The following is a 17,376-nucleotide window of genomic DNA, read 5'->3' as shown; positions in this document are numbered from 1 at the left end:
AGAAAGCGTGAGAATAGGAGGAATAAATGGGCAGATTACATGCAATGACTATATGAAGACAAAGTTACCGCGATTTAGACAAATGGAAGAGAAACATTAAAAACTGATTTTATCGTGGAAATCACCTTGTACTATAATGAACTCAGGTGCGGCATCGCCAGCTAGCCTCTCGCCGTGCACAAGGGTCAAGGCTTTAAACGAGAGTAAATTTAAAACCTTGAAATATAGTCTAAGTAGGTGTAGCGTTGTTTCTAAAGTCGCTTTTGCTATTTATTATGCGCTCAGCCAACTTCAATCCTTGCATAAAAAGAATCAAACATTAGGCCCCAAATGCATGCACAGTTTCTTTTCTGGCTTTATTTGTTTTGAGCAAAAACAATCCGGCAGATCCCACGCACTGTGGGAATCTATGTAACGCGAAGCAGCCTGCAAAGTGCTGCATACAGCAAAGTGCTTCATTTGAGGCAAATGAAGTCATTCATGCCATGGCATCTAGTTCACTATATATCGCATGTTTGCCATGCATGCATGCATGTGCAATCTGGTATATACAATGCATGACCTGTCATTTATATTCATCACGCATCCGTGTCATGCCACACCAATTATGTCATATATCCAGTTGAGAAAACTGTCGCCGCGCAATACCAATTTAGGTGTATATAAAGCCAGAGAAACGACCGCGGGCGCACCATGAGCGGGCACGAAAGTCATGTCGTACATGACACGCATGTCACGATTTTCATGTTACCACGTGTCAGTTATGGTCGTCATACAGAAATGTCTCGTTATACCAGTTTTGGAATATATCCATTCATTTAAACGGCCGCGAGCACCCCGAGACCATGTCAGACTAAGCTGTACATGACATGCGTGTCATGATTTGCACGTTAGGACCTGTCATTTATGTGCATCATGAACTCGTATCACGCTATACCAATTTTGGTATATATCAAACTAACGGAGCGGCCGCGAGAGCCCCAAGATCGTAGCATGTAAATCGTGCTGTTCATGACATGCATGTGATGATTTTCATGTTATGACCTGTCATTTATGTTCGTAATACGGTCATGTTATGCCATACCATTTTTGGTATACATCCCATTAACGAAACGACCTGGAGAGCACAAAGTCGTAGGCGGCTAGATAGATAGATAGATAGATAGATAGATAGATAGATAGATAGATAGATAGATAGATAGATAGATAGATAGATAGATAGATAGATAGATAGATAGATAGATAGATAGATAGATAGATAGATAGATAGATAGATAGATAGATAGATAGATAGATAGATAGATAGATAGATAGATAGATACGCTCAAAGTCGCAGAAGTTCACTAAGAAATGCTTCGCATTAAAGAAAGGAAACTCTTGACGTTGGTCCTGGAACGCGGCACGTCAAACCATCTTCGAACATGGTAGTGTACCCAGCAAAGTGATCCTCTGCAGCAATACGCAGCACAACGAAGTTAAATGACCGCTAGTTGTCCACTCAGGAAGTCTGCACGAATGTGCACACTGTGTTCAAGTTATTTGAAGGAACACGGGGTGCGTGACGCGCCTCCGAAGTTGATGTGTACAATTGTACACACCACCGCTGAAGGGGATAATGGACTTTTCGACTTTGCTCTACCTTGCTCAACGCTGGTACTTTGTATTGTCATAAGAAATACCGCTACACAGGAAAAAAGATACCGCGCCATTGGCCGTACGCTGTCCTTTCTGCTTTTATTTTTGGTCCCACCGGAAATGTACGTTGCTCACATAGACGGCTCATGAACCACAACATTTTCAACGTACAGTAAGAAAAAAAAAGGTGTCCTTTTTTTTGCTAGGGCAGTCGTCGAACGCATGACTTTACAAAAGAGAGTTAGCGCGTCTGTTTATCCCACGACTGAAGAGAGTCAATGTGCCTCTCTAAAGAGAGTCACCCGTGTGAGAGTCACATGTGTAGCAAAAAAGAGTCAAATGACACCTTTTCTTCATGGAGTGTACGGTGCCCTACAGAAGTTTCGCTACCACATATGAATTTGCCCACACAAATTATAGAAGCGATGTGCACCACACCGGAATACAGAATGCTCGGACAAGAGCTCACTCTGTGCGGTCGCGCTTACAGTCGCTGCATGCCATATTCGTGTATTCTCCAACACAAACACACATAGTACATAGATCTCAACTCCAGTTCCCACCCACAGGTTCGGCCGAGATAGGAATTGCAGGTTTGGAGGCGTCACGACTGACGGCGAACGAACACTAGCACCAAGCATGCGATAAGCACAGGCCGTACACTGTCGTGCTGATTCCTTCCAGTTGATTCGCAGCCTCCTGCGAAAAACGGCTTCCCCGAAGTGATGAATATTCTTGCCTATACTGCTACATCGATCCGTTGAATTACGTGAAGAAGCAGCTGACTGCTACATGTCACTTGTTCGGATTCTTTGCACGAAAGAACTTGGAGTGTCCCATATCCATAGGCCGGCAAACTCACACATGGGTCGGCTCACTCAGACTCAGATCGAGCCGTGAGTCTGAGTCTGAGTGAGTCCGGCTGAGCAATACGTTGGTGAGTTTGAGTCCGAGTGAGTCCGGATGAGGGAAATTTTAGTGAGTCTGAGCATAAGCGTGCGCAGGGTTCCCCTTCAGGGGGGGCGAAGGTACGTCGCAGCGCCCCCCCCCTCCCAATTATGTCAATGTATGGCGCTGACATTGCGCCCCCTCCCGTGTCGCAGCGCCCCTCCCCCCGCTCCATATATGTCAATGCGTGGGGCTGATTTGCGCCCCCCCCTCTTAGGTGAATAGGGGGGCGGCCGCCCCCCCCCTGCCCCCCCTGTGCGCGCGCCGATGAGTCTGAGTCCGAGTGAGTCCGGTTGAGGAAAATATTGGTGAGTCTGAGTCCGAGTGAGCCCTAAGCGCAAAATATATTTATTGAGTCTGAGTGAGCTCCACCTTTCATTGTCGACCAATGGTCCTATCTACTCACCTATCGGCATTACTGTCAGCCTTATGTCGGCTTACGTTTATACTCAAATCTATTTACGCATGCCTCAACGCACTAGCGTTCATGCTCAGCCTCAATGTTTATTGATAAGAGGTGTGTGTGTGTGTGTGTGGGGGGGGGGGTTAGGGGGAGGTTCCATGACCTCCACTCGCAAACTCTTTCACAGGAAGTTCTTGATATAAATATCTCGTGTGAGTTCCACATTTCATAAAAACGTCCTTACTGGATTGCAACCACTGATAACTCGTATTTCAAGGTACATGATCAAAATTTGTTGCGTAGAGCACCGATTATGTGAGATAATGGCGTTAAAGAGGATTTACACCATGATCGGAAAAGCAAATTTTACGCCAGCGGACTCATGAATCGACTCACTCAGGCTCATTCAGACTCAGGTCAAGCCGTGAGTATGAGTCTGAGTGAGTCCGGCTGAGCAATATGTTGGTGAGTTTGAGTCTGAGTGAGTCCGGTTGAGAAAAGGTTTAGTGAGTCAGAGTCCGAGTGAGCCCTCAGAGAAAAATATATTTCTTGAGTGAGTCTGAGTGAGTTCCCAATATTTTTGCCGACCTATGGTATCCGCTCTTGAGGTCCAGAGAGGAAAAGAACATCGCATCCCGTAGTCCGCCGGATACTGGCAGACAGAGGTGGACGAACGAGATCGCGAGAAAACAGCCCTCGTTACCCCAGATGGGCTATACGAGTTCAAGGTGCTCCCTTTCGGCCTGTGTTCCGCACCCGTCACGTTTCAGCGGATGATGGACACTGTCCTGTCCGGGTTAAAATGGCACTCCTGTTTTGTCTATCTCGATCATGTCGTGGTTTTTTCGGCTACCTTCGATCAGCACGTGGAACGACTACGCACCGTGCTCAAAGCTATCAGTTCAGCAGGGCTGACGATCAAGCCACAGAAGTGTCATTTCGGTTTCCATGAACGGCTTTTCCTCGGTCATATCATTAGCTCTGAAGGCATTCGCCCTGACCCTGAGAAGATTTCAGCCGTAGAAAAGTTTCCTGGACCAACAGATAAAAAGGCTGTGAGACGATTCTTAGGGCTTTGCGCCTATTACAGACGCTTCATCAAGAATTTTTCGAAGATTGCGGAACCACTCACGCGACTGACAAAAGAAGATGCGCCTTTCGTCTGGATAAGCGAACAAGAAGATGCTTTCAATGAGCTACGACAGCGACTCCAAAACCATCCAGTTCTTGCACACTTCGACGACGAAGCGGACAGAGACATTCACACGGATGCAAGCAATTCGGGACTCGGTGCCGTGCTGGTTCAGTGGCAAAACGGAGAGGAACGAGTGGTCGCATATGCTAGCCGCACTCTTTCGAAGGCTGAAACGAACTACTCGGCGACGGAAAAAGAATGCCTGGCGGTAATATGGGCCATAGGAAAATTCCGACCGTACCTATATGGTAGACCGTTCCGAGCAGTGAGCGACCACCACTCGTTGTGCTGGCTCGCAAGCCTAAAGGACCCTTCTGGGCCCTTTAGGCTGGCGATGGAGCCTCAGGTTGCCAGAATACGACGTAACAGTTGTATATAAGTCTGGCCGCAAACACAGCGATGCCGATTGGATTGCCTGTCACGCGCACCGGTCGAGTCTGCACCTGCGGAAGATGGAGAGGACTTTCCGTTTCTTGGAGCCGTCACTACAACAGACATGGCTAAATATCAACGCTCTGACGCCGAGTTGCTTTCACTCATCAGGCACCTGGAAGGACAACCTGTGTGTGTTCCACGAGTTTTCTCCCGGGGATTGTCGTCTTACCTGATGAGAAACAACGTCCTGTACAAGAGAAACTTCGAACACAGCAGAGAGAAATTCCTACTCGTCGTCCCTTCGGCCTTGCGATCTGAAATCCTGGAAGCCTGCCACGATGACCCATCAGCAGGACACCTCGGAGTGAGTAGAACACTCGCTCGCATTCGTGCCAAGTATTACTGGCCAAAGTTGTTGGATGCTGTACAGCATTATGTGAGGACATGCCGGGATTGCCAGAGACGCAAAACGCCTCCATTAAAACCCGCAGGCCACCTTCAACCAATAGAACCTCCAGAAGCCCCATTTGAACAAGTAGGAATGGATCTACTTGGGCCATTTCCGACGTCGTCATTAGGCAAACGATGGATAGTATTAGCGACGGATTATTTAACCCGATATGCCGAGACAGCCTCTCTCATCAGGGGAACAGCCATAGAAGTAGCTGAATTCTTCGTTACTAACATAGTACTACGACATGGTGCCCCCAAGGTTGTTATCACGGATCGAGGAACTGCATTCACAGCCGATTTGACGCAGTCCATTATGAAACTTACCACACACGTCATAGGAAAACAACTGCTTATCACCTCAAACGAATGGGCTAACCGAGCGACTCAACAGAACGCTGACTGATATGTTGTCCATTTACGTCGACCTGGAGCACCGTACATGGGACAAGATACTGCGGTATGCCACATTCGCTTACAATACTGCATTGCAGGAGACTACTAAGGTGACGCCATTCCAGCTTGTGTATGGTCGAATAGTTAGCACGCCCTTAGATGCAATGCTGCCTGTAAGTGACAATGAAGAGCACAAACCTGACATCAGCGAGTTCACTCAGAGAGCCGAAGAAGCACGGCAGTTGGCATGGCACCGCATTAAACAACAAGAACGCATTGATGCAAACCGATACAACCTGCGGCGGAGAGAAGTCGACTACGCACCAGGCGAAAGAGTTTGGATATGGACTCCCATACGGACGCCTGGCCTATGCGAAAAGCTTATGCGTCGTTATCTCAGCCATTGCCGAGTCCTACGTCGAATTGGCCCCTTAAACTACGAGGTTACACCGGAAGGGCAAGTGAGCTCGTCAAGATGCCGACGTCGCACAGAAACTGTGCATGTGGTCAGGATGAAGCCATACTATGACAGGCAATGAATATTGTACTATGCACCTCCAATCAGTACAAATACTACTTTCCCCAACGGAGATCACGCATCAGACCTTCTCAACAACATTGCCGCTGTACGCATCGGGACGATGCGTTTTGGGAGGAGGGATAATGACGCAAGACAGACACCATGTTCAAACTACGCGCGCAGGTTCGTGCGCCCTCCAAGAGAACAACGGCCCAATGGTAAAACAAGAAAAGGGCGTTACAGCACGCGCCTTCTCAGCGCGAGATGCGGTAAAGAAGTGACGCCCCGCTCGAGGACTTTTCTCAGATTTGTTGTTCTTGTTCTCCGGCAAGGAACTCTACTAACATCTCTAGTTTACTTTCCGGGCACAAGTTAGCCCTTAATAAAAAGTTATTCTCAACCTGCCTGAATTGTGCGTTACAGTATACAGTAAAACTTGCATACATCGGAATCAAAGGGCATAACGCTAAATAGGGCATATCGCTAAATATACCCGTAATTAAAAATGCATAAAATGCCTGTCTGAAGCTTAAAGGGCCCCTAAACCATAGAGTTTCCTAAATTAACCTAGAGGGAACTCTGGCGCTGCGATCGTTCAGCCACCATGGGAATGATGGGTAGTACACGGATTTGCCTAGTCTTCGTGCTTGTGGGCTTCGAACGCACTTGTGGCTTTGTTTATTGCTATGTTTTGGTTTTCTTTTGGATAAAAGAATGGATCGTTGTGAACTTCGTGACCAGATTTGAATCGGTGGGCCTAAAGAAGTTAAAGTGGTGAAGTGAAACTGCTGATTTTTGCTGAACTTCGTTTTGCGACAAAGCGGATGCAGGCGACGCGGAGCCAAACGGAGCCGAAAGAACGAAGTTTAGACAAATCCGTGTACTACCCATGATTCCCATGCTACCCATGCTGGCTGAAGCGCGATGCATTGCAGCTCCCATAGACACTAGCGCCAGAGTTCCCTCTAGTAGGTATTGTAGGAAACTCTATGCCCTAAACCACCCAGAGGTCGAAATTTAGTTCTGGCGTTGCAGTTGTGCACGAGTCTACAGCGAACGCTGGCGGAGTTGCACGCGCTGTCTCGTTTCGCTCTTTCCTTCGCTAGTCTGCGTTCGTCGGCTGTCTATCCACCTCTCCGAGTGCCCTTCCTCAGCGTCCGAGATGGAAACGCAAGAAGCGCGAGCATCTGCTAGCAGAAAACATGCTCTCGGCCGCCCACTGAGAGCGTCTCTTGCTCGTGACGTCACCTAATCATACAGGTGACGTCACGGCGGCTGTTGTCGACAAAGCAAAGGCGCGGAGAGGAGCAGGCGAGCGTCTGTTGGTGATTTACTGGCCCTTTAAATATTCATTCTAGAAGGATCTGTTGATGAGCGTCTCGGACTGTCCCTCGAGACAATTGTTCGTTTCTGTGAAGCCGTTAAAGTTTTCCTATTACTTATTTTTCATCAACCTGGTCGTGTGAAACGTGTACGTATATCGGACCAGAGAACACTTTGCGCCACTGAAGCAACCTGGTGATACTCTTTCCGGTAACTAATTGCAGCCACAGGTAGCAAGCTTCACAGCGTGGCTCTTAGTTTTTGTCGCATTACACCCCTGCGTAACGGTAAAACTTACAAAGCAATTCCTTCATTAGTGCAAAGAAATCTGTGCTGCGCACGCCGCCCATATTTTGACTCGTACCCTGCTTGTTTACGCCATGCTTGCTCTGCCCCTTGGATTCAATGCACTATATATTTACGTTATATATACGTGCTACAAGATGACAGATTCACTATAGTCAGCTTTTTGGCATTGCAGCTGTGTTATGCCACAAAGCATGTACTGTGCATTACGGTATCGACGATTGGCTGTGCAGCGAAGCCCACCAGCAGGGAAAATCGTAACTGCCACATACGTTGCCTGATGCTTTGTCTTCTTTAATTACAAAACAGGCGCCCACGCAGTCTCCAGTCACCGCACGAGCACCCAAACGTCTAATAAACGCGCAAGTGCACAGGGTTTCTTCAATTCTTCTATACCTGTACGCAAACGAATTAGCTGCAACCCTCTTCATTAGAGAACAGATCAAGCCACTTCTTGGAATAGTGTCATGGAGAAACTTAATTATGCCAACAGAGATTATTACAAGATACCAATAAATCACGCGGACTGAAGCATAATCGCATATATAGTGAACTTGCTGCACAATTGCGACGAGCCGCTACGGATGTCTACTTCAAACGCCAGCTGCTACATTTCCGGTCAAATAATAAATGCGCAGATGATAGATTTCTTAGCGCTGCTGATAGTGTTAACAATATGTATCAATTCAAGCGAACACTCGCGATGTAACATGAAGCAGGACATACACAGAAATACACAGAAACGCACGCTAACATGAAGCAGGACATACACAGAAACGCACGCTCTCGGGTGCCTCAAGTTTCACCTCACTTGGCGACTTCCCTAGGGAATTTCTGGGTACACGAAGACGCTAGTTTTTCTCGGTGGCACAGGGTAGCCACCATGAAATGTGCTTACACCGCTAACATTGGGCGATGTTTTGGTGGCTTTTTAGTCTCGTGTGCGCCCGTGAAGGCGAAAACTGCGCGAACCGCGAGGAATGCTGGGCGCTTGCGAAGCAGATGTGCCCCTACCGTTTGCTCTGGCGAGGGCGCTTGTGTTCCTTTGGTAGATTTCCTTCGGATGCTCTCCACGGAGTGGAGTGCTCCGGCGTAGAGTTCGTCGGCCACTCCGAAATCGGCCAATGGAATTCACCAATAGCTACCGCGGTGGTCGTCCTCACTTTATCGGTATATCATTGCATTTAAACGTGGGAGTGTTAGTCAGCGCTGCTCGTAGCCTGCTGTCTGTTGGTTGTCATAAATGTTGGCTTCATTAATGCTGCCTTCATAGTTTTTCTGTAGCGGCAGACATCCTAAGATGGCTAGAGACATCAATTACAGCACTAATAAGAGAGAAAAATTAACTTTTTATTTGTGGAGACAGGTCGGTTCAAATGGGAGAATTGAAGCCGTTTCTTCGAAGAGCTCGTTGCCGTTTTGACATTGCCAAAAAGCGACTACTGGTAATTTTAGCAGAGGGGAGACATCCGACAAATTTGGCCGACGAAACGACACCAAAAATGAGCGAGCGTCGTTATATCAACCGTCTGTTGACTTCGCTTCGTTCGTGTGCGGGTCGCGCTTGCGATTATAGCACGCATGGCGCACGTAAGTATACGTTCACGAATGCAGGAGGAAAGTGAGTAGGAAGCTTTCTTTTCGTTCGTTTTGCTCGTGGTGTACCAAAAGGTGGAGCCCTCAGTCCGGAGCCCCATATGCTGCTGCTATAACGGATGGTCCGGTCGCTTAAAAGTGTTTTGAAGCGCGCTCGTTGGTAAGGATCCACTTAAAAACAGCGTTACTTTACACACGGACACGGAAACGACACACGAGAACAGCGCCCGCCCTCGTGTGTCGTCTCCTTGTCCATTGGTAAAATAGCGATGTTTTTTTAGATGGCTTGGTCAATCAGGCTTTGCTGGTCGTCCAGGGCTCTGGGCGGGGGAGAGATTGAGGATTCTATAGTCGGATACAACTTTAGTCCGGAGTGGTCCCGCCCAGACGACCGAAGCGCAGCTGCCGATCGCCTCCGCGACTAAAGAAATAGATCCCGCTCGTGCACATGGCAATGTTCTTCGACTCCGAAGGCGGGGTCAGCGGCCGTCCGGCTCATGACGTAAGTCTAGAGTTCGCGCTCATTGGTGCAGACTTGTGTGAGGAAGAAATGCTGCGGACTTCTAAAGTATCAGACTATAGGTAGGCCTTGAGGTTTGGGGCATTACTAACGCCACTGCAATCGTTGTCCTGAAGAGTGATGTCATTCTGGTCGCCTGCTAGTTGTGCTCACTGATGCTTCATTTTCGCCGGTGAATTTGGCCAAATTTCATTACTCCGCAGTTATTATACCAGGGGCGGCCTTTTCGAAATCGCGAAGCTGCGATGGGCTCTTGGGAGGGTGGACTTCCATTCGCCCATTTGACTCATCTGCCTGCATCCACCAATGAAAATGCTAAATTACTGTCGTAATCGATGTCTGTAGCCACCTTCAGATGTCTGCCGCTACAGAAAAAGTAATTATAAAGGTTGCAGGCAAATATTTCATTTCAATTATTTTTCAAGGTTTCCTTACATTTCTTGAAACACCCCGGCAGGGGTATTTACTTAGACGAATGTAAAAAGAAAGGTTTACTTACCCATGCTTTGCACACGCAAATTACACAAGTGCTTCAGAGAATCAACACACCAAGTTAGAAAAGGAATTAAAAACAGTTTATTTCTGCTTCAGTTTGCTCAACCTTGATTGTACTGACTGAATGCGACTTTTTTTCGCGCTCATCCGAGAGGTTGACACTGAACGTAATAAATAATGAAACACTTTTTTTCTCGAACAGTAAAACAATGCAAAAGATGATCATATCGTAAAATAACGCAATACACTCACACACGCAACCGCTGCAGAAATCCGCTCCTTCAGAAATGCGACTTCGGCGCCAACCGAAAGACACACTGCGTTCCGTACACTTTGCACCTGTAAGCCGTGTCGCGGCAAAAATATTACAGACGCGTCATCTAGCACGCCGGTGAGAACAGTCTCCGTCTATGGAGTAAAACGCAGTACACCCCGCAGTACACCCGCGGCGTCCTCACGCTTAAACTTTGAACTCTTTTTTCCGAAAGCTCCATAAATGAGGGCCGCGCAGACAACAGTCGCCCTTTGCTCGGTAAAAATGCCGCGAAAACCATCTGCCGATTTAAAACCACGGGTCCGTGTAAGCACAAAGGACAGGCGCGTTCGACTGTACAGGGAAGACAGGGACATCGACGCTTTGCAGGCACTCCGCACCAGTGCATACACCGATCACTGCAGAATGAGTGTCATAAACAAGCATGCGGTGCTTGTTGCCGCATGGACGAACGAGAAAGCACTTGGATACACGTTTATGCGAAAAATTATGGCGACGCCAAGAGAGCGAAGGTTTTTTTTTTTCGAATAATGTTCTAAGTACCGCACGAGACAACCTAGAAGCTGCCATCTGGAGCCTTGGAATGTATCTTTCTAATATAAATCTAAAATAGGCCCTATGGCGTGACTAACTAGAATGTGGAAAACTTATAGCAGGCGTGTCACGTTCTCACATTCACAAGAAACAGATGATGAGAAAGTGATGCTCGATGTTTGGGGTAGCAAAAAAAAAGAAGAGGAGGTATGAGGATGATATGGCCCAATTTTAGTTATTAGGCCAGGTGTAATAAAATGTAAAAAAAAGGGGCTAAAACGCGCAGAATGGGGAGTGTGGCACTTTACGGCAAAGGCTGCGAATTTTCGTGGACTTGCAACGCAGAAAGACATTCACAATTCGAACGCTGCAGCACGGAATCGCAGCACATTCCAAGGTCACTATGCATATCGCGACCCCTGAACGTCACTTCGAAGTGCGCGATAAAATAACGAGCAGATTAAAAGATATACACGCTGCCGTAACTACATGACTATACGAAGCACTGAAAGCAATACTTGCGCCAGAAAGCGATAGAGTAAGCTTTCCGGATGGCACGTTTTTTTTTTTCTTGCTCTGTCATGCGGCGATGTATTAGAGCACTCGGTGGACAACATCGCTAGCGAAGTCTGACTGGTCTAGACATGGATTCTTTAACGTTACAGATGGTGAGATCAGAAGCACGAAAGACAGCTCGCTCAGTCGTCATCTACGAGGCTACTGTAATTATGCCATTGACTACGTTTGCCGGCGATGTATCGTAGGTACGTGAGGACTTATCACAATAGTGTGGCGATATGCGCCACTCCTACGGAGATACCACGTGGACATCTACAGTATAATACGCTACGTGGACTACGGGGTCGGTGCGCAAAAAATCTAAGGACGACTGGAAACGCAGCGGGCTAGCAACATTCGCGTCTAGTGCCCTAACGCAAGTTCTAGGCTACCAGTAAGGCTTATATTGTCGCCGGACACATCTGCAACAAACACACTTTCGATACATCCACTGAAACGCACGCACATGTCGCTCACTCACACACACGAAGTCTTATATACAAGGCAGGAGGAGTTCGTATGTATATAATACACGTATTGTATATAAAGACGCGCGTATTTACATCACAGCACAGGACCTGCAAGGCCGCTATAGCTGGGTGATGAACGTGGCGCCACCGTTCTGCTTGTCTTTAGTCCAATTGAAGGCAGAGTTCTCGAAGGCTTGTAGGTCGGACTGAGAGTCGGACGGGCAGGACGAGCGCCGGGACTCGATGAAGTTCATCTGGGAGGAGACCTCGCGCATGGTCGGCATGGCAGAGGCGTCGTGCGCCGTCTGCGGGGGACACAGCCGCTGGCAGCAGCCGCACCGCCCGACGACGGCGGAGATGACGCGGTCGAGCGGGTCCAGCGACCGCATCCACTCGGGAAGCCAGAGCCAATTGCGGAGCTTCTCGGGCAACACGTGGGGCGCCTTCCGCTGGAGAATGTTCACGGCGACCACAGCGAGCAGGATGAGCAGCACCGGGATGAGGACGACCATGAAGACGATCATGCCTGCCATGGACAGTCCGAACACGGCGGCTGGAAAGAAGAGGAACATGCAGAGCAGGTAGAGGACCGAGAACCATCGGTACTTGGCCGTCGTGTTGCCCAGAATCTTGGCCAGCTGGATGGGGAACCGAGTGAAGGGTATCGGGTAGAACATCAGGATGCCCAGAATGTTGAAGAACAGGTGGCAGAAGGAGATCTGCAACGTGTGCCTGATGCGGCTCGAGTCGGCCGCCAGGGCCGCCAGGATTCCGGTGGTAGTGGTGCCGATGTTGGAGCCCAGGGTGAGCGGGTAGATGCGCTCCAGGCTGATGACGCCGATTCCCGCCAGGGGCGTGAGCGCCGAGGTGAAGATGGAGGAGCTCTGCACGAGGATGGTCATGATGCAGCCGAGCAGGATGGCGATGTAGCCGACCAGAACGGAGAACGGGAACCGGTACTCTGCGTTCACGGTGGTCTTGATGACGACGGCGATGCGACCCCGAAGCATCGAATGAAGCAGCTTGACCATGAGGATGAGACAGACGCACAGTGTCAACAGAGATATGCCCAACAGCAAGAGGCCCACGAAGCTGTCTTGCCAGTCCAAGGAAACCAAGGCGAATTTACCTGCGAGCAAGCACGTTGACCATGTATGCCTTGCCGGATACTCAAGCATAGAAGCAAGCGTTGCTTCACTTCGAAATTGTGTGCCTCAATGACAAGTAGCCAGGCGAGACAACACGTCACATAATGTCGCAATGAAGGTCGGTCACGCTGCCCTCAGGACAAAAGTGGCTGCCAGCCTATCAACTTCCTTTACAAGTACGTTTTGCGCTAGACATACAGGCCTCGGCATGGAAACTCCTTTAACACTTGGTGAAATATTGCGAAGAATTCATCAGCCTGTAACGTAGTGTAAAGGTCTGGCAGCCGCTGATAAAACATTGTTGTACGCGGTAACACCATAGAACGTCTGAACTGGAAGTAAGCACTTAACAACTCATTTCCCTGTTCTGTTCGAGGAAGGCAGTGATTATTGTAATCTTCTGCAAGGGGGTCGCTCACATATTTGAATTCTAGATGGTATTACTGGAAAATCGCCGACGTAAAAGGAGCCTGGGACGTCAATACGCTTAATTTTTCCTAAGAACCCTGTGACACAGAATGTCGAAATGGTGTCCTTCCTGCAGCCTGTAGTTTTAAAGTTACAGCAAGAGATGTTGCTCAGCTTTATGAAGTATTTTTGCTCGCGTGCTATCACATTTATCCGATGATGGGAAATGGCGACTACATCCACGCCGCTAGAACATCAATTGATCATGGATCAGTTCACGGTTGTACTCACATTGAGTGGCACATCCCTCGCTGGTCATGTTACAACACCGCTTGATTAATGAATGGTTGTAGTAAGTCTCATCTCCAATGGCAACTTTCTCGATGACCTTTTTGTCCAACTAAAAGAAGAAAAAAGAAGACACGTAAGAATCTTCGCGAATAATGGCAGAGCAGTTTAGAGGTATATGACGCAATACCAGTGTAGTCGGAAATTGGGAATTTTAGACTAAATAAAACAGATGTGTAGGCACTAAGTATCGACGACCACCTTTCGCCCGTAAGTACAATCAATTATAAAGGTCATCACTTGTGGCTCAACACCATATAATGTAGACACAGTCGAGCCACATGCGTCAAGCCAAAATGTACGATTCCTGAGGCTTACGTCAAAATAAAGAGCTTACGCAACTGGACAATTACTGGAGGATGGGCGAACATAAAATAGGAAATAATTGAGTTTAAATGGGCCCATTTTGAAGGAAAATGTAGGAAATCTCAAGTAGGAAATGACGGAACAGCAGAGAACATCGCCTTGAAATGTGGCTTCACGGTATCGCTCGGATAACTGCCGTGAACCCACACCTCTAGGAGAAATTTACATTAAATTACGGACAACGAAAGTGGACAATCCGACACATCAAAAGCAGTCACGTTAAAAACGTTCAAGTACTTGAGTTTTGACACCAAGTTCAAGAATCAAACCGATCCTTATTTTCCCCCACTAATAATAAACATATCGCGAAGTGGAGTTTTCAGAGAACAGTTTATCAGTCTAGGCCGATAGAGTTTCATTTGAGTGTCCCTTTAAGAGCTGCGTTATATAAAGTACGCAACAAAAATCGCACACAGAAGTATTATCAACGCTGCTTTCCAGAACAGACATTCATTTCATCACTTGTGATTTGTTATGATGTTTATTTAACATCTTTCGTATAGAACACAACACAAACAAATAGTTTTTTTTTTATTCCTTAGCAATGAACGGCTCAGTAATATGCACATTAATAGTCTGCCCTCAGTGCATTCCCTACAAACCAAACACACACTACGCTCACGTCATAATTCATCAAAAACGTATTCATGCGCGTAAAACAGCACAGTAGAAGTGTCCGGCGCCATCGTACCTGAATAATAAGGCTTGTAAATGGCTTCGTCAAAACTTGCAAGAAATCCCTGTTAGCATTTTTGTTAGTAGTCCAGTTGGTAGAGTTCATGATGGCGCTGGTCAAATGGTAGAGCACGCCTGCGGCAAAGAAAAAGGACATAATTACGCGTCATCCCAATTTTCTCGCTTTCTTTAATCTTCTGACTTTCAATCTCCCTCGTCCCTTTCCCTGTGCAGGGTAGCATACCGGTTATTCTAAACAGGTTAACGTCCCTGCCTTCCCTCTGTTATTTTATTGCTGCAGAAGGAAAACAACAACAACAACAACAATAATAACAATAATAATATCTGGGGTTTAACGTCCCAAAACTACGATATGACTATGAGACGCCGTAGTGGAGGGCTCCGGAAATTTCGACCACCTGGGGTTCTTTAACGTGCACCTAAATCTAAGTACACGGGCCTCAAGCATTTTCGCCTCTATCGAAAATGCAGCCGCCGCGGCCGGAATTCGATCCCGCGACCTTCGGGTCAGCAGTCGAGCGCCATAACCACTAGGGAAGGAAAACAAGACGAATTACGTGTTATAAGCTTTATTTAGGCAAACGAACGCTCTTTCTTTTTTGTCTTTCTCCTATTTGTAAATGCTGCCCCCGGGCGCGACCGGGAATCGAACCCTCGACATGATCATCTGTTTAACATCACACTCACATCGCTACCTATCCGAGAAGAAAGTATTTTAAGACACACCCGAGCAACACAAATTGGCGTATGTTCATGCGAAAGCAACAAGAACTCAATCATTGGACTTAGTCTAAGTAAGGACACTATTTCTGTTTTAACGAAGGGTATCCAACAAAAGCCGACACTTAGCCAACATCAGCCAGTGCTCGTAATGAGCGAGTTAATGGAGCAAGAACTGACACTAAAGCAGGAACGGACCGTTTGAAAAACGCGGGGGAAGCGGTGGAGACTACATCAATGAAATAATTCGGATTCCACGTTACAAAAGAAAAGTTGTTTTTAGGTGCAAGGAGGTCGTCGTTACACGCAATTACCCGCCCAAACAAAACCTGCTAAATAAACTCATCGCAAGTGCGCAGGCGTGCAAACTGGTATTTCGGAACAGCTTCACTAACTTATTCTAGTACGCGCCGCATCGCGGGATTGCGAAGTACTTGCGCCGAACAATTTTAAACCTAACGCGTATCGTACACTACGGCGTAGCGTGCAACGAAGGTCACGCATTATCACCCGCCATGCATTCGTCGCCAGCTGTACACAAGCGGTACACATTTGAAACGCGAACGAGCCAGAACTAACTAGCGCACGTCTCTACGCCCCAGCGGCATTTGACATCCGTGAAACTAGGCTGTCATTCTCGCAAGCCGCAGTCTCTGGGACTGTTGTGACAGACCCTGACATCGAAGTGAGGAGTAGTACTACGAGAAAACAACACTTTTGAAATATTTTCGTATTGAGAACCGGCGCAACTAGACCGTATACGCAGGAATTTGTTTGAAACGGATCTTGAACATCGTGAGAACACAAACGCGATGAGAGACTAGGCAGGATTGAAAGCTTATCGAAAACAGGGCAAACGCGAGATTAATCGTAGCTTCCGGCAGTCCATTATTCGGTGTTGTCGAATTCCGAACACTTCATTCTGAACAAACAATTATAAGCGGACTCAAAAAAGGGGACCATGAGGCGATGCGAAACCGGATCACTTGCACGATCGCGTTCCGTTGGCGTTCGTTGGGCATGCTACCGACCTCGCGTCGTGGAACGCGAAGAGGGACGCTACGCGCGTTGTATCTTCCATCTAGCCTGGCCGTTAATTCTCACAGGGCGAGCGGGGAACGCGGTCGACAGGCGGGCGAGAGGGGGGCAGCGTAGGAGAGGAGAGAGAAGGGGAGGGGACGCGCATGCGCTCGAGCTCATCGCGGCGTTGCGCAGGAGAGAATTTCGGCATGTCTAGCCCGCGTTTCAGAGGAAGAGTGGAAAGGGGGAGGGGAGAGGGGTATGGGAGAGGGAAAGCGGAGAGGGAAAGTGGAGAGGGGAAGGGGAGGGGATGGGTGGAGAGGGTATGCGCATGCGCAGTAAGGGTGGTCACGCCGCACACCACCACCACCACCACCACCACCGCCGGATTGAGCTCGACCTTAAGATACTTCGCATCTAAAAAGTTCGGACATTCTAATGAACGAGTCAAATTTTGATGCTGGCATCCAGAGGCATATCAGTATTTCACGCAACCTTTCTCAGCGGGTTCGATGTCTAATGAGAATAATTGTTGGTGTTTTACGTCCCAAAATCACGATATGATTATCAGGGACGCCGTAGTGGAGGGCTCCGGAAATTTTGACCACCTGGGGTTCTCTAACGTGCATCTAAATCCATGTACATGAGCCTCAACAATTTCGCTTCCATCGA

The 17,376-nt window shown here is 48.0% G+C and overlaps 1 protein-coding gene across 5 annotated transcripts in view; it reads right to left on the bottom strand.

The window, feature by feature from the left end:
- Nucleotides 1-10,220: 10,220 nt before the first annotated feature.
- Nucleotides 10,221-17,376, bottom strand: part of LOC119394431 (sodium-dependent phosphate transport protein 2B) — a 138,694-nt gene continuing 131,538 nt past the window's right edge. For all 5 annotated transcript variants that reach the window (XM_037661734.2, XM_037661733.2, XM_049415781.1 and 2 more), the window contains 3 exons: nt 14,960-15,078; nt 13,846-13,954; nt 10,221-13,127 (listed from right to left, as the gene is read on the bottom strand). In XM_037661734.2, the coding sequence (XP_037517662.1) occupies nt 12,118-13,127; nt 13,846-13,954; nt 14,960-15,078 (1,238 nt within the window). In that variant the 3' untranslated portion in view covers nt 10,221-12,117. The remainder of the gene's footprint in view (nt 13,128-13,845; nt 13,955-14,959; nt 15,079-17,376) is intronic.

Source organism: Rhipicephalus sanguineus, chromosome 5 (genome assembly GCF_013339695.2).
Source record: "Rhipicephalus sanguineus isolate Rsan-2018 chromosome 5, BIME_Rsan_1.4, whole genome shotgun sequence".
Classification (NCBI taxonomy): Eukaryota; Metazoa; Arthropoda; class Arachnida; order Ixodida; family Ixodidae; genus Rhipicephalus; species Rhipicephalus sanguineus.
The sequence above is the reverse complement of the archived record's forward strand: the minus strand, read 5'-3'. Positions and strand labels throughout refer to the sequence as shown.